This window comes from Siniperca chuatsi, linkage group LG20 (genome assembly GCF_020085105.1).
Source record: "Siniperca chuatsi isolate FFG_IHB_CAS linkage group LG20, ASM2008510v1, whole genome shotgun sequence".
In the NCBI taxonomy this organism is placed as follows: Eukaryota; Metazoa; Chordata; class Actinopteri; order Centrarchiformes; family Sinipercidae; genus Siniperca; species Siniperca chuatsi.
This window is the reverse complement of record NC_058061.1, coordinates 17796982-17819883: the sequence shown is the minus strand read 5'-3', so window position 1 is coordinate 17819883 and position 22902 is coordinate 17796982. Positions and strand designations below refer to the sequence as shown.

Genomic DNA, 22902 nt, shown 5'->3' with positions numbered 1-22902 from the left:
TGGCCAGTATCTTGGATTGGCAGACAAGCGTCCAATAGACGATGAGCCGTTCCGTACGATTTTAAGCGTGCTCGTTCACGTACCTGAGCGCGCCAGCCATTGAAAACTAGTCTGGACTTGTGGGCAGAAAGTGGCAGACCACGGTAAGTGACTGGATGCTCTTCAGGTTATTGTGTTAATGCGTTTAGTCCATATAGTTTGTGTGCATCATTAGAAAGTTAGCTACATTTGTTAACTAGGTGACCCCAAAATACCACTGAAACGAACAGTGGCTAATTACAAGCTAAGCTAGTTAGCTAGCTAACGTAAACGTTGCCTGGGTAAAGTTGAAGCTTCATTTAACGTTAATTAAACATTAATAATATCTTAATTAAACATTATTAATAGTTGTGAATGGCTTTGTCATTTGCACAATTGTTGTTGTCTGATTAAATTAGCCCCACACTTATTTGTTTAGGTAGCGTTAGCTACGTATTTTCTGAAAGTTGAAGGAGCACAGCGTGTCAGTGAATTAACTTTTAAGCTGGGCAATTTAGACATGATCTAACATCACTCATGATAATTTTAACTCAGTACCTCAGTATTGATAATTTACCTTGTGTATAACTACTCCATAAGCAGGTCTGCCCACTGCTGGGTCCTGAACTTCTGAATCCTTTGACAGAACCAAAAGCTGTAAAAATGGCAGAGTGGAACGCCTACTACCAGAATGAGGATGAGGATGAAGAAGAGCAAGAGGAAGGAGCTCAATCTGGAGGTGAGATAAAGCCTCATTACTTCATTTGAAGTGCAAATAATTGTCAGCTACCATCAATGCCTCTGATTTGGTCATTAATCCTCTCAGCTAGGTTTTTCCTCCACATTATTATATCACACTTTTATAACGCCATGCAGTTTATTAAAATGTAATTTAACACATGAGTTTCAGTATGTTCAGATAGATGTATCAGATAGCATTCGAGACCAAAAAGTAAGACATGGTCTGAACCCTTATAGTTACACAACAACAAATCGGGTTCTCTGTCTTTGTTAGGAGATTACAAGATCTCAGGGAGAGACAGTTTGGTCTTCTTGGTTGATGCCTCCAAGGAAATGTTCATCAAAGGAGAAGATGGACAGCCCTCTAACTTTGACATGACCATGCAGGTAAGATGGCCAGTTAACTTTTGCTTTGTCTTTGTTGTGTGCTGCCTCTTTTGTTTGTGTAACAGCCATCCTTGTACTGTAACAACTGGAAATGTTTGGAAATTGAATGAGCTAATTATCCAGATCATAATAATGCTTGGGAATTGCAAGAAATGTGCTGGTATTATCTCAAACATTATGTGTAGGTTGAGACAGTTGGGGAAGGGTATTTTGAAGCACAAATCGTCCTGATCACAAAAGTCTTAAAGTTATTTGGGACATTTTTTTGACTCTTCCTCAGCTTACCTACTGCATATCAGTAGTATAGAATCACCTCATTAGTTATTTTTGTTCTCTGATATGCCCTTTGTCTTATGATAGTAAGTATCTGTGTTCTGTCCTTGTAGGTTGTGCGCAGTATGTACACCAATAAAATCATTAGTAGTCACAGGGACCTGATGGCTTTGGTTTTCTACGGCACAGAGCAGAGCAAAAATCCCAGGAACTCATTCAAGCATGTCTACGTGTACCACGACCTCGATGAACCCGGTAACACGCTGCCCTTTTCAAACTAACACATAATCACACTCCATCTATAATGCTGTAGTTTTGCTGCAAACACAAATGTGGGTGCAGATCTTGTGCACAGGTTTCATCCCTCAAATGTATTCAGATAAAACATATATTCAACTTTGTAACTTTATTATTGCTATTACATGTTTTTTCACTAAAACATAAGAACACTTAACAATACCAATGCAAAGTTGCAAGTTGTAAGCACTGTAAGAAAGTACTTGGTATTTGGATCAGATCAGGTGTGGGCAGTATTGGTGACACTGCAATGAAGATTTTGAGCCTTCCGTCATCAGAGTAGCTTTTTCCCCCTCCTAGATAATGTTTTAAATTGCAACCACTATCGCCACTATTCATTATGTTTTTCCTCATCTGTCCTCTTACATTTGTCTGTCTGCTTCCTTATTTTCCACAGGTGCAAAGCGAGTACAGGACGTAGACGCTCTGCGGGGGGAAAAAGGTGCCCAGCTAGCAGCAGAGGCCATGGGCAGCGGGGAGACGTCGTTAGGCGACGCCCTCTGGTGCTGCGCCAACCTCTACAGTGACATCAAGCTACGGCTCTCACAAAAGCGGCTCATGATCTTCACCTGCAGGGATGAACCACACGGGGGCGACAGTGCGAAAGACCGACAGGCTCGCACCAAGGCCAGTGACCTCAAAGAGACCGGTATGACTGAAGCAAAGGCTGCAAGTCTTTCATGAAAACCTGTAATACTGTTTTGGAGTAAAGCTCAACGCTGCCCTTGGAAACTTTGCTGTTTGCATGCAAATTTCAGTGAACAGAAAGCCTGTCACTTTACAGTAGTAACCTGCACACAGAAGCGTTTGTTTATCAACCCAGACATCTTTTAAAATGTATAATTTCTCTGTGATGGGAGCTATGTCTAACATCATCATTTCACTTCATAATTCCTAAGCGGCTGTTCTCTATTGCATTCTGATTTTATAATTTAGGCTTACAATAAAGGTGTAGTTTTACATTAAGAATTTAACATTGCAGCTTTTAATATGTTAAGCCTGGACTCATTTTACTAATCCCTTCTCTCTCAGGTGTCATCATTGATTTAATGCATCTGATGAAACCGGGCGGCTTCGATGTCTCACCCTTCTTTCGTGACATTGTAAGTCCTCCTGAGGATGAGAGCGAGTTGGGGTTGCAGCTAGGGCCTTGTGACAAACTGGAGGACCTCCAGAAGAGGGTGCGGGCCAAGGAACAAAAGAAGAGAGCCATGGCCAGGTAGAGATAAGTGACACGTGTCCATTTCCAGACAGATAAAAGTTATTCTTATTGCCTTGCTTCCTGCAGTTTAGTCACTTCCTTTTTTATTTATTGCCCTGTGTTTTGCTTTCCATTTCCTTTGTAGTTCATCTTTGTGTCTTCTCAATCACTTAACTCCTCCTCTTTCCTTTTCCTTAAACCACCCTTCCCACTCTGCCATCTTTAGGTTAAACCTGTGTCTTGGTGAGGGCATAAACGTAGCTGTAGGGATTTATGCAACTGCTGTGGCAGCTCGGAAACCAGGTGCCATCAGACTTTACAGGGAAACCAATGAGCCAGTCCACAGCAAAACCCGAACCTTCCACACCCAGACTGGCAGCCTGCTGCTGCCCAGTGAGATAAAGAAAGCCCAGGTAAGAACAGACTTAATATATGCTAATTCTGGTTTTGGTTGTTTTCATAAGTGTGTTTTGTAACAGATTTAAATATCATCATATATATTGTACACTGTAAGTTAGATAGTATAATAACTAACTGGTAATACATCAAATTAAACAAAATTATGGTCTATTACCCACCAGAATGGCATGATGACTAACAACTGACCAGAAAAATCTATCAGCTACAGCAAAATTGACCTGAAATTAGTTGATGGTGGACATACATTTCAGTGATTATCACTGATTTTGTTGGTGCCGTTTTCTCCTTGTTTGTTCGTGTGTGCCTGCTGTAGACGTATGGTAAAAAACAGATAGTGATGGAGAGGGACGAGGTGGACTCTATCAAGAAGTTTGAAGATCCTGGACTGTTTCTGATCGGCTTCAAACCTATGGAGAAGCTCAAACTTCACCACCATATCCGACCTGCTGTCTTCCTCTACCCCGAGGAGGACGAGGTGAAAGGTAGCACTGTTTGTCTGTCTGTGTCCGATTGGCTTCAAAACTGACAGGAAGAAATATTAAAACCACATTATGTCCAAATAGTGTGAGGTGAGGATATGTGATATTCAATTTAATTTTATTTCAGACACATAGGTATTAAAAATAGTAAAATACAATGTTACGAGGATAACAACATAGAGATATAATCATTGCAGTTCACAAGTCTCTGTTTTACTCACTGTGGACATTTGTTCCAATGTTTCCAAAAACAAGAGGAGTACCTTGTGTCACTTTGTGGAGGCTCAGTGAATCAATTAATCCACACAATCATTTGTACATAAAATTCCTCAACACAGCATGAAAGGGGGGAACATTACCAGTCACAAACACATGACTTGCATTTGTCCATCTTGGGAGCTTGAGCAAGATTCTGAGCTGCATCATTAAATGCAGACTGAAGCTTTTTCATTCTTGCTTTACTATAACTGCACCACAAGTGGGCTGTATAGAGTGGAGCACAGTACAGGCTCTAAAAAGGGCTGTTTTAACATCATCTGTACACATGAAATTTGTGTGCCAACATATTGGCTGGCGCACACAGTTTGCACGGGCGCTGCACAACATCGTCATCAGATAGATCATTCCTGATAATGTGACCCAATTACTTTGTTCACCACATTTAGCGCTTGGTCTGCCATAAAGAATGAAGGAACATTTTGTTTCTGATCCTACTTGGTTTTAGCAATGATATTACATCTGAAACGATAAGTCAATTAATCGATTAGTCGATCAATAGAAAAATAACCTGCAACTATTCTGATAATAGATGACTCATTTAAGTCATTTTTAAAGCAAAAATACCAAAAAATTGGAAACACAGGAAATTGTGATGGGGTTTTCCATTATTTTCTGACATTTAAAAGACAAAACGATTAATAAAGAAAATAATCAGCACATCAGTCAACATTAAAAGTAATTTTTAGTTGTAGCCCTAGTGATAATTACTCAGAGACCATTACTGGCTTTTCCCTACATCAATCACAGTTCATATGACACATAGTGTTTTTTATACTTCACTTTTGGTGTGTATTTGTGTTTGAGCATGCATGCTAATGAGCTTTTAATAATATGCAATTTACTGGACAGTGTCCTCAAAAGTGTCTTACAGCACCATGAGTGAACAGTGGCCCAGTGGGCCTGAACCTCTGTCTTCTCTGTTTGCTGAGCTCTAATATATCCTGTGTTTTCCACCTCAGGCAGCGCATGTCTGTTCTCTGCCTTGTTGACAAAGTGCAGCGAGAGGAACGTGTTCGCTCTGTGCCGTTGCGTCTCTCGCCGAAACTACCCACCGCGATTTGTTGCCCTGGTGCCTCAGAAAGAGGAGGTCGACGAGGGGAAAGTACAGATTACACCACCAGGTAATACACTGCTGCGCTCAGCAGGAGTTTTACTGGATTTAATTAATCCAGAGAGTCCCAGACTTAACAGGCTAACAAACTTTTGCAATGATATGTTAAGCTCCTTTTGCAATTTCTACCACTGTATTTGGCTGTTCTAGCTTTTGAAAAAAACTAATCAGTTTACAGTAATAAGAAAGATAGGCAACTATATTATAGTCTAGGTCATTATAGTGTACTGAAGCTTTATGGCAATCTTTCTCGCCTGTATCAGGTTTCAACGTCATCTACCTGCCATACGCTGACGACATACGGACTCTGGATCCCCCCCAGTGCCCCTCGGCTTCACAAATACAGGTGGACAAGATGAAGGAGATCGTCTCCAAGCTGCGCTTCAAATACAGGTTGCTGCACATGTTCAGCACTTAACAGAGATCTTCATTTAGAGATGCATAAAAAACTGTTTTGTAGAAATAAACTATGGTGCTGTCAAATTCTATAATCCGAAAAAGGAAACTGTGTGTCTATAAGTGTCTTTGATGTGTGTTATTTTGCCACTTCAAAGGGATATTATTCTGAGGGACATACATTTAATTAACAAAAAGCAGTCTAATTTCTAGCATGACCACTTTCTTGTGGAATTAATGGAGACTTTGTGGTGACAAAATTACAACTAGTGTGTGATCTCTGTTCATAACAAGGTTATTCATTTGGTTTCTTTCATTCTTTGTAATGCAGGAGTGATGCTTTTGAGAATCCAGTCATCCAGCAGCATTACAGGAACCTGGAGGCCTTGGCCCTGGATATGATGGCTCCAGAGGACATAGAGGATCTCATCAGTAAGATGCAGACAAACAAACATTCAGAGATCCTGGTTCCTCTCGTGGCTGCTACAACTACTTGCTGTTTCTTCATCTCATACTTTCTGTACCCGTCTGTCTTTTTCTCTGTCTCAGTGCCAAAGGTGGACCAGATTGACCGCCGTCTGGGTCCTTTGGTTCAGGAATTCAAAGATCTGGTCTACCCTGCCGACTACAACCCTGAGAGCAAACCAGCTCCCAAACGCAAAACAGGTCAGAGCTGGTCATAACAGAAACGATGCAAAACTTCTTTTTACTGTATCTTTGTTGTTTTGGCCTGTCTGTAACATAAGTTTGAATTGTTCTGCCCCAGCACACAGTATCTGCAGGGGTTTGATCAAGTTTCTGATCAATATTGACGACTTTAAAATACATCACTGGCTCCTGTGGTCATTTTGAGCTATAGTACAGTAACAGTCTGATTATTCTTTTGACTGAATGTTTTCTCCATGAATGAACTTGTAGCTGATACAGGAGGCGGAGCTGAAAAAAAGCCCAAAGTGGAGGTGTCACAAGACGAGCTGAGGGCCCATGTGCAGAACGGCACCCTGGGAAAGCTGACCGTACCCATGTTGAAGGAGGCCTGTAAGCAAGTTGGGGTGCGGACCACTGGGACCAAGAAGCAGGAGCTGATAGATGCTCTGACAGCCCGGCTGGGCCCATGAGGAGTTAAATATACAACTCACCATGCCTTCATGAGCAGACGAACTTTACTGTGTGGCCTGTGAATTTTGGGACGGACTGGGACATAAAAATGTTTCCTGTTTTTCTTTCTCATATTTCAGTGCAGCTCAGTGCTAATGTCTGCAGTTAGTGTGTCAGTCCCATATTACATGAATAATGTTTTTATATAAAAAAAAAAGTAAGGTTAATGTAGGTTACAACATTATGAAAAAGCGTTGTGTGCATTGGAATACAGTAGTCATAAAAATACTGTAACTAGTGATTTCACTTGTTGATAATAATGATTTGCATTAATAAAGCAAAAATAGCATCTAGTTTGTTTTATTTTATTTACTGCATGAGTCAGTATACTGTACACCTTAAGCAGCATTTCCAGTTCCTGTAGCAAGAGAAAAGGTGTGTCCTTTCAAAGTATGGCCGCAGCATTATCAGCATACCTGGCCCTTCTCACTGCATTGTTTTGCCACACCGCGTAATAAAGTAGGCGCGGTGCTCCCGTTGAGGGCAGGCCCGCACAGGTGAATGTTTCTGCACAACAGCAGGAAGACGGAATCACATACAACTTTAACCTCACGTGAGTTGCATCAGGTTTTGACAGACTGAAAGTAGATGGCATTCCTGGGGGAGGATTATCTGACTACACACCAGGTAATGGAGCTTTAAGAACATTTTGCAATTGCTATGGTTTAAAAGATACTTTTTAACAACTTTTATGTTGCATATGTTGAGTTTTCCAATGTAGGTTTTCTGCATTGGTTTACCCCGTCTTGAAACTTTGCTACATGTTAACATGTGACATGCTGTGAAAATGTTATCTAGGCCCTTTTGCTGTGCGAACAGATTTCATCCTGATATTCCTAGTTTTATCTTATCCTGTTTGAGCTGTTCGTATAATCACATCAACGTTGTAAAACATTTGTCAACCCGGGTGTAATGTCGAGCTTTTATATTGCAAGTTCTGAGCAGTGCTGTCACGTTCTCGCTACCTTGACACTGGCTGAAGGTCTGTCAACTGCAGAGAAATGGAGTGTCAATGTGAAAAGGAGGATGCTGTTACAGGTGAGACGGATTTTAAAATATTTATCAAACATACCTTTTAAAGACATTAAAGATGTCTGTGCTACTTCATAGAGAATATACAGAGTATTCTTTGTATTTTAACTTCCATTGTATGGCAATAGAATTTAAATAGGGACGTAATGATATGTTAATTACTCACTTAATGGTCTTTTTTAATCTCATATTATAATATTGTGTCTTCATGGTTGCAAAAACCAAGCCGTTGTTTAGACTGCGGAGTACATAGTCTACATCAAGTTAGCAGCAAAATCTTTTTGACTTCCAGGTTAGTTTTTCAAAATAAACTTTCCAGTTTGAGAAATTTGGGAAAATTAAGAAACACTTGTAATACTACTCAAAAATGTTTTATGCAGTTTTATCACATAATCAATTTGAAACAATTTTCTACGCAGCGGCTGTGAACTGCCATATTTAAAACTGTGCTAAAGTTTCCTGCCATTAAAACAATCCTGTTATGAAAGAGATTGTGATGTCATATCAAGATTAAATAGAGAGCGTTTACTTTGAATGTAAACCTTGATATGCCTACACACACACACACACACACACACACACAAAGCCCTGCATTAAACAATAGGGGTTTCCTGGGATTCAGAGTATTTCACATTTGGGTCAAAGGTAAACCCCATGATAAGTTGTGTACAACACTGCAATACTAATGTCATGCTTCTCTCCCTGTCTTCTCTGTTTAGGCTGGTGGCAGACTAGCAACAGCGTCCAGATGGGAGCTTTTACTGTGGTGGGGTATCTTCTCTACAGATTCTCACAGAGTCAGTCGCTCACCGACACACAACTTCATATTCATTTGGAAAAACAGAAAGTTCCCCTGATGTATAAGCCGTATTGTTTCTCTGATCGATTGACCTGCCCTCCTCAGAGATACTGAGTCTGGAAACTAGAAAGCACAGAGAATGCTAAACAGCTTAAACTTGCTTGAATTTATCTGAAGGGGCTTTGAGAACCGACATCCCTGATGGCATTATCAGGAGTTTAGCCAGGAATTATGGGTCCTACTTACAGAGGGTGACCCTAACCTCCTTCCATTTTTAGTGACAAATAAAGACCAAAACCAACAAGGAAAATACTTAAAAGAGCCACACCATGACAGTTAACATGAGGTTTAAACAGAGTTAATCCCACATACTTCATTCTGCTGCTGACCAGTGCACAAAACGTGTATTAATCCACTGCTGAAAATAGTTCTCAACAAATTCACAATTAACTCCCATTTTAGAAAAAACAGCAATGCTCTAATGTTTTAGCAAATTACTGAGCCTTTAAAAAAAATCTACCTACACACAGTATTTGTGACCTGTTTTAAAACTTTTCATCTTCAGTAGGAACAAATTGGCTTGGAGCATCATTATTATCTTTCATGACCCTTGCTGTTATACTGATAGTAGTCTGTTTTCCCTGCAGCACTCCCAGCTCTGATCAGATGGCCGATTCGTCTGTTCTGCTCTCTAACTGGTGAGTTTAGTTAGAGTGATATATCAGGGGTCAGAGGTCACTTTGTGCTCCCCCTACAGCCTGATTTTAACTGACTGCACACAAAAGTACCGTCAGCCATCAGTACAATAGGTGAAATAACAATAATTATCTAATATGACTGTCATGTTAGTGTGTGATGTGACATAAAATCACCGGAACATTAATGTGTGTTGTGTCTGCCTCAGGTCTGTCAAGTCTTTGGAGCTGGGTGAGCCGCCTAGTGGGAACCTTTCGTGGTACAAAATATAAATCCCTTATTTCTGACCAAAAGAAATAAAACAAAATGGTGTCATATGTCACTTATGAATAAAAAAAATTTAAAATTTATGTCTTGTGTCTCAGGAATGCGGAGGCTGTATAAATGGCTGGTTGCTGTCATCAAAGCAATCACAGGTCAGTTCAAATTAATCCTCCTTTAATACATTTTCTCGGGCCCAGTTGGGTTTGTTCTGAGAAGCAGAACTTTGCTGCAGAGTGCTTTATTATTCATCTAATAAAAGCTTGACACCTCTGCAGGGTCAGAGATAGATCCGACCAGCAGCAGTCCCAACAAACCGGGCCTGAGACTGATCCTCCTGGGGCCCACTGGTGGAGGACGGACCTCCCTGGCAGATGCTTTGTTGAGCAATAGTGAGACAAAGGCACCCATGGGTCCCCTAATGGAGAGCACCAAGAGAAGGACAGTAATGGATGGTAGAGAGGTTACAGTGATCGACACCCCAGATCTTTTGGGGCTGTCATTGGAGAACAACGAGAGAGCCAGGGAAGCTCTGAGGAGCCTTCAGCTGGCCAGTCCTGGACCGCACGCCTTCCTGCTGGTAATCCAAGCTCCGGGCTCCAGCATGGGGATCAACCAGGATGCGGCTCAGGCGATCCGAGCCACCCTTGAACTGTTTGGAGACGGGGCAGTAGGGTACATCATCCCAGTGCTCACTCATGCAGACCGTCTTGGTCGAAGGCGTACTGTAGATCAGCTGCTGAATGTGGACGCTGGGGGTCTGAGAAAGGCTCTGTCTCTATGCGACCAGAGGCCAGAGCTGGTGGACAACAGGCCAGGCTGCCCCCCAGAGGCGCAGAGTGTGATGAGCAGGAAGCTGGTGGGGCGTGTGATGGAGATGAAGACACTGAGGGGGCATTTCGTCCACGAGCTGCAGAGGAGGGAGGACCGCGTGAGGGAGGAGCTGCTAGCTGACATGGCCTCTGCACTGGCTAGAAATCTGGGACGCATGTAAATAAAAGAGGGAGAAGAGAGATGGTTGTGTGTGTGTGTGTGTGTGTGTGTGTGTGTGTGTGTGTGTGTGTGTGTGTGTGTGTGTGTGTGTGTGTGTGTGTGTGTGTGTGTGTGTGTGTGTGTGTGTGTGTGTGTGTGTCAGACAGAGTTGTTGGGGCAGTGAAATATTGATTCAAGTGTTAAACATGCATTTTGAGTTAAAGTGCAAGCATTCTTTGCCTGAGGTATTTTTTTGTCAATCTGCTGGTTTACCACTGTCCAAATGAATTTACTACCACTAGCCGCCTATTGGTTTTCAACATGCCACAGATGCTTTTGGTTAGATATCAGGCTCACACACACTTAATTTTCCCATTATGATGTGTTGTAATTCTTCGATGTCTGTTTATTCCTTTGTATAGGCCTGTGCCTCGTGTTTTCTTACTCTGCTCCAGTGCTCAGCCCTCCCCTATCTTTCATAATTTATAAGAGATATCAAACTTTAAAGATGACCAGGGAAAATAAACTGAAGTCATATTGGGACTAGAGTTCAGCAGTGCTGTACTGCTCAATGCGCTCTGTGCTTTCTCCAGAAGCTTCTGAAACAGCATTTAAACCAAAAAATGATTAAATATGAACAAGCTCAAATTTAATTGCAGGTTTTATAGACTGATCAGAAAAAAATCTTCATTATATTGGCAACAGTGAAATATGACATAATATCAGTAAATCGATATATCAGTCTAGCTTTAATTGTGAAATATTAATATCATGTGTATATTCTGGTGCAGTGTAAACCCACTTTAAATGACTAACTTTTCATTATGAGAATTGAGGTTGCCCACATTTTTGGGTAGAAATAATAAATAAATCTCAATGACCTGAAACACAAAGACACGTGTAAAGCAGTGGCCCTGTGGTTAGAGAGAACATTCAGCTAAACAGAACAGACATTCAACAGACCAATCAGGTTCCTCATGGGCATGACGATGTATAAACTTTAGCATAGGAAAAAATAACACCCACTGTTGTTCTTTTGCCAAGCGTGACATCTGACCTGAGAAAAGGAGAAAATAGTATTAAAGGAACAAAATGGAATTGCATTCATTATCTTCCAGCTGGGAGCACTCATGGGTCCTCCTGGGGGAGCCGGAGGAAGCTGGTGAAGGCTGAGTCTGACCATCAGAGGGATGGAAAGGTAGATAGGTGGATGGATGGGAGGAATCATTATTACACACTACGAGTTAGCATCTGTTGTTTTACTGTTAAAGGGTTAAAATAGTTTTAAAAATTAATTTATGAATCATCATCTACAGTATTTTGCAGTCAAACAAATGTGCTGCAAAAGTGGTCCAAAATCCAATATTTACCTCATTAGCTTCAGGATTTTTCAGTGTCCTTTTTGTGTAACTTGTTAGTGTTCAGTAAAAAGTTCTAACTAATTCTGAAGAACTGAGGGGAAAACAGGATATAATTGGTAAATACTGGAATTTTGAATCACTTAAGCCAAAAAAACACTTTCTAAAAAGCTTGACCTTCCCCTTCAGCAATACCAGCATGTCTAAGTTTATTACATTTGAAGACCGCTTTCAAAAAACATCTATTCTCTGTGGCTGAACACGCCATGGTGGTGCAGGAAGGCCACAACTGAGGAAAAGAGATGAATTTTCCATATTATCCACATTATTGTGGTCATATCCTGGTATTAAACAGGGCTGACTGGTGGTCATCCTAAAAACTTTGATGGAGTTTTAATTGACTTGTTAGAAAGTGCCAAAGTTACACTTGCATTAAGACATATTTTTTATATTAACACTGAATCAAATGACTCCTCTAATGACTCGTAGTGTCAAACCCACTGAGAATTAATGCCAAACTCTGCAGCTATTTTCAGCTTTTTAGCAACTTTTGGCTCTTTGAGTTTTTCTGCCTGCACAACATTCTCAGGAGTTTGCAGACCAAAGTAGAGCTAAAAAGTAAATGAATGAATAATATTCGTCAGATGTCCCGAAACACCACATCAAAGAAATGATAATGTGTCTTTGTGTCTGCTGGATGTGTATTGTTTGCTAACATTTTGGCCATAACAACTTTTTTAAAATTGCATTAATTTAGCTTTAAGTCCCATTCCTGGATGATTTGGCAGCACCTGCGGTTATTGGTGGTAATTGCACACGTGCAATTCAACAGATGAGGAACAATTCTTGTATCTGTTTCCAGCTTAACCAGACAAACCATGGGCTGAGGCAATTCATTGTGTCACATTGTTTCAAAAAAGGTGACTAAAGAAGACCATCATTATGTTAAGTATACCCTGGTAGCAGCTTTTGTTTTCCACATAACGTCCAGTACATGAATCCATTGTTTCCTGTGAATCCCTTATGCATAGTATGCTATTTGAATTCTGCCCGAAAAATGCAGATTCCACCAGTCACACTGAGAACTACTATATAAAGACGCAATGAAAGAATGCAAATACATTGAATGCCTATCGCTGAAGAAATATCATCCACAAATGCCATCAAAAATGGGGATTAATGTGATTAATAAATATTGGTATATGGTCAGATGCTGCAAATGCGAAATTGGAGTATTATCACTTTAAGTTGTTGTGGCGAACAGACACAGAGTAAATAGCATTCATTTGGAGTCGTGCCACTGCCACCTGATGAATATAAGTCCAATATCCACTCTCCTTTAAGCTCTGTTTTAGTCCCCACCAACTGAAAATATCTGGCTCTTTAGTTGCAAAATATTTACCAGCTACTTGCTAACTTTGTCTGCCGTGCTAAACAAATAATGTACATTGGGAGTGAATCAAAACAGTAAAGTTGTGTGCGTAAATCCAAAACAATGAGCTAAAAGAGGCTAAAAAGCTCCACGGATCTTAGTGAAAGTCTGCGATAATTATCTGTATGTTCCACACTACAAGCCACTCCTTAGTCATGTGATCCATTGTATCTCCATTAATACATTTACACCTGGCCTAAAAGTCATAAAACGTTGTGTTTATTACTTGTACATCACTGCTGCAAACAGGATGTAAAGCAGTATTGTTTTATTTATTTATGTATGTATTTTAAACATGGCCACTCAGAATTAAGTGAAATTTATAGGGTTTCGCAGTCTCAGGGGAGGGACTGCTCCACTGTCTAATTACGCAGGCGGTGACAGCAATATGGAGCCAGGGAGACGCTACTGCGCATGTTCGCGTCTGCACGGACGGAGAGAGAAACAGACAGACAGAGAGAGAGAGGGAGAGAGAGGTTAACCAGAGAAATTGGCAAAGACAAAGGACTGAACAGACTTTAGGAAAACAGGAGAGATTATATTCAGTTTTTAGACCGGTTTATGATAGTCCAGCTGTGACACCGCCGACAGGAGGCGGCCAGGTACGTGGTCGGTTAGAGAAAATGAAGTTATAAGACGTAAAGGAAGCGTTGTGGTTGTGTTTGCTGTAGACACGGGAGTCACGTAGAGCAGCCAGAAGATTAACGCCAGATATTTGTTACTATCATGGATTAATTGCATCTGTACATGTATGGTTTCAGAGTATAACAACGGCTATCCCCCTGTAATGGACTGTAAGCTCTTTAATGTGTGTGTCTTGTTTTGAACACGGCTGTTGTCATATTTTGCTAGCTTACTGAACAGCCTGCTTCCTCTATCCAGTCCAAGCTGCTGGAAATGTTTACCTTCTTCTCATTTTGGGGTCTGCTGACCAAGTGGAGATTGTTTATAATGTTATCTCAGCTATACATCACCATCAACAACAAAATCAGCATGGCTTTAAAGTGTTGTATAAGCTGTTTGGCTGCTGTTCAGATTAATTAAGCAGTTTTAAGATGTCATTTTGGGCTCTGCTAACTTGTGGTGGGGATTTGTGACCATAATTGTTATTTTAAAGGAGCTTTTATTAGCTTTTCTTTCTGTCTTTCTTTCAGGTGTTTTTGGTTTTGTTAGGCATTCGTCAGTGCTCGGCACCAAATCCCTGTTGTATCTGTTCCAGTGGAAGTGACGCTTCATGGTCAGCAGCCTGGCAATGGAAAGAACTGCAAAGCTATAGGCTTGATGACTGGATGGAAAGAGCTGTCAACACACTCACAGAAGATGGAGGAAGTGGAAACACACAGAGAGCAGCGGCAGTTTGATTGACGACACCACTGTGGTGTTGTTGGGGGAGTAACCAGAAACATTTGGGAGCAACTGGAGTATCTTTGTTCGCGATCCCATCTTGAGTTTTTAGTTTTTACCTCCTCCCTCCTTCTGACTTCCACATCGACACATTAGAGAGAGCAGGTGTTGCTGTGTTAAACAGCCACAGGTCTCATTTACCCCACCTCCCCCTCGACCATACACAGAGACACACAAGCGCCTCTCTTCCAAGCGGCTGAGAGGTTGCTATGGCAATGGTTGTCATGATGCTGATGTAGCGTCCTGAAGGTAGTAGTTGTGGAGGTAGTGGTGGAGCTGGAGGAGGTGGTGCCGACGGCGGTGGTGGTGAACGTCCAGGGATGGGAAGCACTCCGTATCCAGCCGTTGAGTGGAAGGGGAAGGGGCGAGTCGGTCTGCAAGAGCTGGGCTGCATGCGTTGGAAGGTCAGCAAGCAGAAAGGAGGAGGAGGAGGGGAGGTGGTGGTGGTGGGAGCGGAGGAGAGGAGGTGCAGGGATCCCACGGACTCTCAGCAGCAGCAACAGCAGGATCTCTCATCCTCCTCTTCCTCCCTCACCCCCCCACTGCCTCCTCAACCCTCTCTGACACCTCCAGCTATTTATCATGAGAAGCAGCGGAGGGAGCTGTGCGCCCTGCACGCGCTCAATAACGTCTTCCAGGACGGGACAGCCTTCAGTAGGGACACCTTGCAGGAGATATACCAGAGGTGGGAACGCTGGTATACTGATCTATATCAATATTTAGCCAGTGTACCTGAAGTGTTGTGGATAATCTGTTAATCTCTCTTGTCAACTTGTTGCAGGCTTTCACCCAGCACTCTGGTGACACCTCACAAGAAGAGCATGCTGGGAAATGGGAACTATGATGTAAATGTCATTATGGCAGCCCTGCAGACCCGAGGGTTTGAAGCAGTTTGGTGGGATAAAAGAAGGTATGTAGGGCTTGTGCTGAAAACCTCCATTTATGTTGTCCTTATTCTTGCACTAGAAAATGTAAGGCAGTTGAAGGACAGTAATGCTTTTATTTTTTATTTTATTTTTTATTTTTCACCCTTGTTCACATGAATTGCTTATGTCGTAGCTGTAATATATCTTTTGACTGCTGTTCTTGTTGTTTCCCTAAATGATCAATATGAGGCTCAGGTAGACGGAGCCTAACCCAAAGAAAATTTGACTTTGTCCCACCTATCTTGTTTCTTTTGTTACTTTATCTTCCATGAGTACACATGGCAACAAGACACTATTGTTAGCTGTGACATCTGCAGTATAGGAGCATCCACTTAAATCCTAGAATGTAAACATAAGGTAAATGTTGTAAGGAGGCTCCCTCTGCACCTCAGCCACCTAATCAGCAGGGACTTGAGTGATCTCTTTGATTAGTCAGCAGTTCTATCAATTGACAAAGTCTACGAGACACTTTTATCAGCATTCCTGCTTCCCTCATTAGTCTTATATGACTGTTGACAACAACAGCAGCCACAGACTTGCTTTTATCAGTAAAACGTTAATGTTATCAGAAAAGCCATATTCCTGTTTCTCTGTCTTGGCCACAACAGGAACAAAATCATAGCTGCTCTAATCTAGTGACAAAAACAACAATACTCTCTGTTGCTAACTGATATAACACAGTGGTGATTCAACTTATAGCATGTGATTAAAGCTTTTACATTTTTGTCATTGTAAATACACAACCTACCACTTAAACTTACAGCACAAACAATAATCCATTTCTATGCAATGTATTGTACATTTCCTGTAATAGTTTAAGGAGGAAAGATGACATCTTTTTGGTAAAAGTTATGTTTGTAATGTAGCTGTGACCTGGGACAGTTTTTATAACGCTCCTTCTTGGTGCATTCATTGCTTGTGGGAAACTCTGACAGCCAAGATTTCAGGATCAGCTTCCAAACAGCAACCTTGTTAATGCATCAAACTACCAAATTCACGTCATCCTTTTCACAACATCCATGTTTGGTTATTATACCACACAATTACAATGTCATTTTGACAAAAAGGAAAGGAGTACGTGTTTATTAAGGAAGGGACAAATAATTCATATTGGAGTATATTATGAAACACTGTGTTCCAATATATTTTCGTTATACTGGGAACATTATTGTGAAATGTTGTCTTGATGCTTGATGCTAGGTGTGTCAGTCCTTTAATAGTAGACATTTTAATACTGAAACTCTTTAAATTTGTGGCAGTTCAGCTGGCTGTTTGACATTTGATGGATGGAAAGTTTCTATATGTTGCTGCATTTGTTTAAAAAAAAAAAAGCTCTATGCAGATTTATCTCAGTCATCTATAGAAATTGGCAAAATTAAAAGCACTTCATAGTGCAGTAAATACATATAGTGATTGATCAACTCCCACCACTTTAGTTTGTTTTAATTTCCAGCTACATCAATGTCATGATGTATTGTAGAAGATTTTTTGAATATTGTGTATCGCAGAATTGTACCATTGTGCTCCTATTGCTATTATGGGCAATGTATCGTACACAGAGTGACCCTGTGATTCTTTCCCCTTATAATTATCTCAAACAGGTTTGCGGATTAAGTTTTAGGCTTTCTTTTAATTTTCATATCATACGAAATTGAAAGGCTGTAGTGTTTATATTTAATAATTAATAGAGAAAATGGTAATGGTACAGTAATGTAAGGATTATACAATTTGTAAATAATAGGATAAAGAATTGCAAAAGCACTTGTATGGTCAATTAAAACACATTGCATTATTACATATAGACAACATTTACTACTATAATAAATTGCAATATGATACAAATCTTTTGTCGGCCATTTCTCCATAATGTTTTCTGATGGTCTCGGCTCAAAAGAAACACACCTTAACTCACTGCTGATCCTTTGTCTCCTTGCGCCAACACAAAAGGGAAGTTTACAAACAGTAAACGTTGCCTTTCTTCATCCAGGGATGTAGGCAGCATCGAGCTGTCCAACGTGACAGGTTTCATTCTGAACGTGCCATCCAACCTGCGCTGGGGGCCTCTCCGGCTGCCGCTCAAACGCCAGCACTGGATAGGAGTCAGAGAGGTGGGGGGAGTCTACTACAACTTGGATTCCAAGCTGCGTATCCCTCAACCCATCGGAAACCCAGATGAGCTCAGGTGAGAGCGATGGGATGTGTGTGTTTATATGCGTGTGTTCTTACTATGACAGCTATGATCAGAAATATTGTTATAAGATTTAGAATAATTTTGGCATAGTGGGTTCATCTATCGCATGCGGGAGCTGTGTTAAGGGAATACAGCAGGTTTGTCCCTCTTTAGCGGCAGGGCTGATGGTCGTTTGGATTCATAATAGGTAAAGGGGCACCAAACTGTGTAGGTGCAATCAATTAATTATAGAACATTCACCAGCAGGAAAAAGAGCTTGGTTACTCTCGGTTAGCGGTGAGCTAATCCTTTATCCTTTCGTTGGTGGATCTGCGCCGAGCAGACCACGCCAAGGTTCAGCTAACCATCAAGTCCGGGCGTAGAGACAAGAGTGGAGGAAAGAGACAGAACAGTGGTCGCTGACCCCTTTTTTTGGACCTGGTGACATCACCGGTCACAGGTCAGACGGACCAGTGGTGGCTGGAATGCTGCATTCAATGGCTCTCAGGATGGTGGAACAAAAGAGCATGCGGTCTCCTAATAAAAGGAGAGTTAAAGTCCCACAAATGAATGAATTCAATGGATTCAATGATCTAAGGATGATTATGTTGATTTATCTACAGTAACACGTTGGTCCAGAGTAAGATTTATTTACAACTATAGTATTAACCATGAAACTTGATATTCAGTCGGGTACTAACCTGACTTTCTGCAGCTCTTTCACAGTAAAGGCCTTGGATTTGTTCACAGCTGGGAGGCTTTTTACTGTGAAACAGCTGCAGGAAGTGTTGAGTTTGCATTAACAGTAGATTAACATAGCTCTGATAAAACAGAAAATGTGAGCAGATCAGATATTAGTTTGGCTCCTATCTGTTAGGTATAAGCTAGAACAACAAATGCTACAGCACACAGGAGCTACAGAACAATTTTTTTTAAAATGGCAAATTCTCTCTAGTTGCCTGGGTGATCACACAAGGATCATTGTTGTCTGTTATCATTTTTAACAGGTATGTTTCCCAAAAACTTGATGTATCCCTTTACAGATTTGTTATTTTAAAGGAATAGTTCAACATTTTGAGTAGGGCTGCTCCCTAAAAGTTGACAATTGGAGTCATCAGTTGAGAGGACCCAAAGTCAGATCACTGCACTTTTTTAGTTGTGTCATTATACACAGATCAATGTAACAGCATGGCAGGCTGTAAACTTTACAAACCGAGTCTTGTCTCACAATGACCAAACCACAAAACTTAACTGCGATGGAAGTAGAGAAAGGTAATGGCAACAAAGTGCAGCAGCGAAGCAGGGCAGCACAGTGAAGTCGACTAAACTACCAGTGTGACTGGGTGTTCGTCTGATAATGTTGTCAGTATCCCTGCTAGGATTTTAAAACTGAACTATGACATGGACGCACACTTTTAACTTCCCTGACTGTATGGAAATCTGATGTTTTCACATCACAGATGATAAACAAAGGCATTACAGGTAAAACGTGAGACAAATGGAGGCTAATGTGGGGTGGCTGCTCTGCAGGTGCACTGAACTGACACTACCTGGGCAGGGGGGTGACATTTTTATTTTTCATATTTGTAGGTAAGGTAAGGTGAAGAAAAGACTAATAATGTTGAGTGTTTATGAAAACAAAAAATATCTATAGATAAGAAAAAGCATGAATCACAAGCAGATTCAGTGACTGCCCTAATTTTGGGGAAATACACTTATTTTTTGTAGCAGATTTTAGTTGCCAAGTATGGGAGAGAAGGCAGAATATTTTGTTGAAGACCGAGCTGTAAAATACCCTGTAATTTTGTTGTAAAATTAAATGTTTGACCACCGCAGCTGTACTTTTGGTGTCTTGTAAACCCATGAGGGTTGGGCACTTTAATACATTGTCTTTTATTTTCGTGTCATGCACACAATCACATATATGCTTATATGAAAACATGCTAAGCTAAGCTATCTGGCTGCTGGCAGTAGCTTCATATTTACCATACAGATATGAGAGTGGTATCAATCTTCCAAACCCACAGAATTATCAACAGACAGTGTACAGTTCCTCTCAGCTCTATGGAGCGTTTTAGCATCTTTCAACTCATTGGTTTTGCAGCCCTCAAACTCTGCTCTTATTAACATTGTTTCCAGTAGCAGCAGGCAGCTGTTTTCAGTAATGAAGCTCTTATAAACCCACTGTATGCTACCTGCCCACCAGACAGACAAAGTTAGCGACTAGCTTGTGACCATAGTGGAGCATTAAACAGCTAATGAGCAAGATATTTCCCTAAGGAGTTAGTTGAGGCCAAAACTGGCTAAAAGGACAGTAAATATTGGTCTTGCATTTATCACATAGCCAACATGACTCCAAACAATTGTCTGCTGGATGTCTAAATAGGCAACATGTTTGCTATAACAACTTTAGAAAGTGACATAAAATAGTTGCTCATCTTCCTTTTCATCATCATAACTGTGGCTGTCCTTTTTTGCTGTTGATTTTACCATATCCCAGGAAGTTTCTCCGCCAGCAGCTGCGAGGGAAGAACTGTGAACTCCTATTGGTCGTTTCAGAGGAAGTTGAGGCGCACCAAACATGGCGGTCCGATGGCTGAGGGTTTAACCAGCCGATCACAGCTCCAACTTGGCCAACGGGCCAATCACAGAATGAACGGGAGAGGAAGTAGAGTCGTGCACAGCCAGTCACATGGATGCACACTTGCAGATGTATCCCCCTCTCTTTTTTGGGTTTTGTTTACACAGCCATTGCTGGACTCTTATCTGACAAGATGCAAAGCAATGAAGGAAGCAAACGCTTTACAGGGAGAATCAAAGAATCAGTCCTTTACTCACAACACAGTTAAGACTTATAAAAAGTTACTATTCTGTTTCTGCTATTCTTGTGTTTTTATATATATTGACAATTTTTCAATGTCAGTTTTGATCGGTTTCATTTTTTTCTCCTTTTTACTGTTCAAGTTTCCAAAGTCATGGGAGTTCAGGCTTTATGAAAAATGCTGTGTTCATCTGCCTGTCTCCCTCAGTGATCCTCCCTGCTTTAGTCATGATGTTCACCGATGTGTCTTCGTGTTTCTGTCCCTCCCTTCATGTCGTGAATCTCTCTCTGTCTGTATCCTCTGTCCTTCACTTTCCATCTCCTCCTCTCTGTCCCTTTTTCATATCACATGTCAAAGTCAGTGATTTATCACGTTGCCAACTTTGTATTTCATCCACTTCACAAACACTTCTGGCACAGACTGAACCTATACTGTAGAGGCTGTGCCGACACAACAGTTTTATATGCAACAAAGCAATGCAACACCCAGGCCAAGCACTCCCTCTAGTGGATGTTTGCCTCAGTTTCCTTTCAAGGAAGAGTTAACCGCATCATTCATCCAGTTTTTTTAATTAGTCACTTTCAAATAGTTACTTTAAAGTAATGAAGAGTATCATTATCATTATCATTATCATCTTTCAGTAGAAATATACTGTATCATGATATAATAAATATCAAATTAGGTTGATAAGAAAATCAAACGTATTGAAATCTTTCCAAAATATAAAATTACAGAAATTGGCCATACTTTATATTACTATGCGCAGTTACAGCATGACAATTCATTTTTGACTTTGGAAAAAGCATTCAAAACAATCTCAACTCAAGGTCTACTTACAAACTTGTTCTGGAGCTTTCGACTGCATCACACATTTTTCACAATTTTCTGGCATTTTACTGACCAAATGATCAATCGATAATGAAAATAACCATTAGCTGCAGCCCTACTTTCCAGCATATGGTTCTGTCGCAACTGAGTAAACTTAATCTGCTGATGAGGACTGTGTGATTCGGTCAAAGAACAAGCGAGTAAGTGATCTTTGAGTTTAGATTGTCAATAGTAATCTGAATAATTATTAGTTATTGTTACAAATCATCATATCGATATGATGAAATATTTTTTTATTTGTCCATATCAACCACTCTTGCTTAATTAGAGCCACAATCTTGCACAGTGGTAAAATGACACCACGCAGACAGATGACAAAATAAGGGACAATACCTATTCATCGTGTTATGTTTATTCTTTCCTTTGGCTCCACATTGGTCCAAAGGGTCACCACCACAGCAGCCCTCTGTAGCACAGGAGCTCAGCTGATGCAGGGCTCCTCCTCCTCTTCTTAAACATCGCTTGTCAAACCTGCCAAACACAGCTCTGAGAGGAAGTCACAGATTGTCCCACCAAGTCATATACTGGTGGGACAATCAGCAGGGGTCTCTAATGTGTGAGGTTTCAGTCTGAGGAGGGGTTTGGTGGTTGGTTGCGCGAAGGGAAGTTGTCAGATGGAGAAGAGATAGAGAATATCGTAATGTAATGTAGAAAAAGAAAATGTGGAAAGAAAAGTGAAAGTTGACGGGCCGGCTAGTGAGCACATGTCCAGCCAGACGTGTGTTGTGGTTGTTTATTGTGAAATGAGCCTTATGAGAGAGTTAAAATCTATCAGCTTAAGAGAATCTGCTAATACTATACATGTATTGTCTGTTTACGACAATATTGGCCTTAACTTGTTTACATAAGAAAATATTTGTTGCTCTGAAAGATTAAGAGGGGCTGTGCAGTTTGACGCGATTTCAGGAGATTTATTCCAAAGCACCACTTTATCGTAAATATAGAGGAGTTCATCAAATATGAATTTTTCACTTTTGCAGCCAAGGGCTTTATGTTATTTACAGTTGTTTGAAATAGTATGATTTTTTTTTTTTAAAGACAAGATCACATGTTTTTCAATGGTGCATGTCTTATTTTGGAATGAAACTCTTCACTTCCAGCTCTGTCTGTAGACCTTTAATGTCATATCCAAGTGAACCTGCATCGAAACATCAGAGAGGTTGTCATTAATTTGCTGAGATTTTTGGACCCAATCCCATCATGATAATGTCTCACAATTCAGCATTTGCTTTTTTGCCATGACAATCCTTCATCTCTTCCTACTTAAGGAATACTGATTGTCACTGTATTTTGTTTTTATTTTGTTTTTATTTTTTTTGCATAGAAATAAAATGCTTATAATGGCACTTTATGTATAAGCTACAGTGTGGGTGCATTAAATG

The 22902-nt window shown here is 40.7% G+C and overlaps 3 protein-coding genes across 7 annotated transcripts; all 3 read left to right on the top strand.

Moving 5' to 3' along the window:
- Positions 1 to 4: 4 nt before the first annotated feature.
- xrcc6 (X-ray repair complementing defective repair in Chinese hamster cells 6) lies at positions 5 to 7053 on the top strand. 3 transcript variants are annotated; one of them, XM_044179252.1, is made up of 13 exons: positions 5 to 143; positions 665 to 757; positions 1034 to 1146; positions 1533 to 1674; positions 2114 to 2365; positions 2749 to 2935; positions 3144 to 3330; positions 3651 to 3819; positions 5055 to 5216; positions 5470 to 5599; positions 5934 to 6034; positions 6152 to 6268; positions 6521 to 7053. In XM_044179252.1, the coding sequence occupies exons 2-13, from the start codon at positions 682 to 684 to the stop codon at positions 6718 to 6720; spliced, it is 1836 nt and encodes a 611-aa protein (XP_044035187.1). In that variant the 5' UTR covers positions 5 to 143; positions 665 to 681; the 3' UTR covers positions 6721 to 7053. The 3 variants fall into 3 exon arrangements, with proteins under 3 accessions (XP_044035187.1, XP_044035188.1, XP_044035186.1); XM_044179253.1 differs by having other exon boundaries at positions 9 to 143; positions 619 to 757; XM_044179251.1 differs by having other exon boundaries at positions 11 to 143; positions 622 to 757.
- Positions 7054 to 7166: 113 nt separating this feature from the next.
- LOC122867868 (GTPase IMAP family member 5-like) lies at positions 7167 to 11619 on the top strand. 2 transcript variants are annotated; one of them, XM_044179255.1, is made up of 8 exons: positions 7167 to 7387; positions 7696 to 7798; positions 8512 to 8589; positions 9239 to 9289; positions 9496 to 9546; positions 9653 to 9703; positions 9827 to 10567; positions 10636 to 11619. In XM_044179255.1, the coding sequence occupies exons 2-7, from the start codon at positions 7762 to 7764 to the stop codon at positions 10540 to 10542; spliced, it is 984 nt and encodes a 327-aa protein (XP_044035190.1). In that variant the 5' UTR covers positions 7167 to 7387; positions 7696 to 7761; the 3' UTR covers positions 10543 to 10567; positions 10636 to 11619. The 2 variants fall into 2 exon arrangements, with proteins under 2 accessions (XP_044035190.1, XP_044035189.1); XM_044179254.1 differs by having other exon boundaries at positions 7168 to 7387; positions 9827 to 11619.
- A 2038-nt stretch (positions 11620 to 13657) lies between these two features.
- josd1 (Josephin domain containing 1) lies at positions 13658 to 22884 on the top strand. Of its 2 annotated transcripts, none has more exons than XM_044179256.1 (5): positions 13658 to 13912; positions 14465 to 15399; positions 15496 to 15624; positions 17628 to 17822; positions 20311 to 22884. In XM_044179256.1, the coding sequence occupies exons 2-5, from the start codon at positions 15035 to 15037 to the stop codon at positions 20408 to 20410; spliced, it is 789 nt and encodes a 262-aa protein (XP_044035191.1). In that variant the 5' UTR covers positions 13658 to 13912; positions 14465 to 15034; the 3' UTR covers positions 20411 to 22884. The 2 variants fall into 2 exon arrangements, with proteins under 2 accessions (XP_044035191.1, XP_044035192.1); XM_044179257.1 differs by lacking the exon at positions 13658 to 13912 and adding an exon at positions 13946 to 14104.
- The last annotated feature ends 18 nt before the right edge of the window (positions 22885 to 22902 follow it).

Excerpts from the sequence above, each read along its gene's own strand:
- xrcc6 (XM_044179252.1), top strand. The coding sequence starts at position 682 with ATGGCAGAGTGGAACGCCTACTACCAGAATGAGGATGAGGATGAAGAA. Across the intron at positions 1,147-1,532 it reads ACTTTGACATGACCATGCAG|GTTGTGCGCAGTATGTACAC; the intron begins GTAAGATGGCCA and ends CTGTCCTTGTAG. Across the intron at positions 5,600-5,933 it reads AAGCTGCGCTTCAAATACAG|GAGTGATGCTTTTGAGAATC; the intron begins GTTGCTGCACAT and ends TTTGTAATGCAG.
- LOC122867868 (XM_044179255.1), top strand. The coding sequence starts at position 7,762 with ATGGAGTGTCAATGTGAAAAGGAGGATGCTGTTACAG. Across the intron at positions 8,590-9,238 it reads TCTCTACAGATTCTCACAGA|CACTCCCAGCTCTGATCAGA; the intron begins GTCAGTCGCTCA and ends TTTTCCCTGCAG. Across the intron at positions 9,290-9,495 it reads TCTGTTCTGCTCTCTAACTG|GTCTGTCAAGTCTTTGGAGC; the intron begins GTGAGTTTAGTT and ends TGTCTGCCTCAG.
- josd1 (XM_044179256.1), top strand. The coding sequence starts at position 15,035 with ATGGGAAGCACTCCGTATCCAGCCGTTGAGTGGAAGGGGAAGGGGCGA. Across the intron at positions 15,400-15,495 it reads TTGCAGGAGATATACCAGAG|GCTTTCACCCAGCACTCTGG; the intron begins GTGGGAACGCTG and ends AACTTGTTGCAG. Across the intron at positions 17,823-20,310 it reads GGAAACCCAGATGAGCTCAG|GAAGTTTCTCCGCCAGCAGC; the intron begins GTGAGAGCGATG and ends ACCATATCCCAG.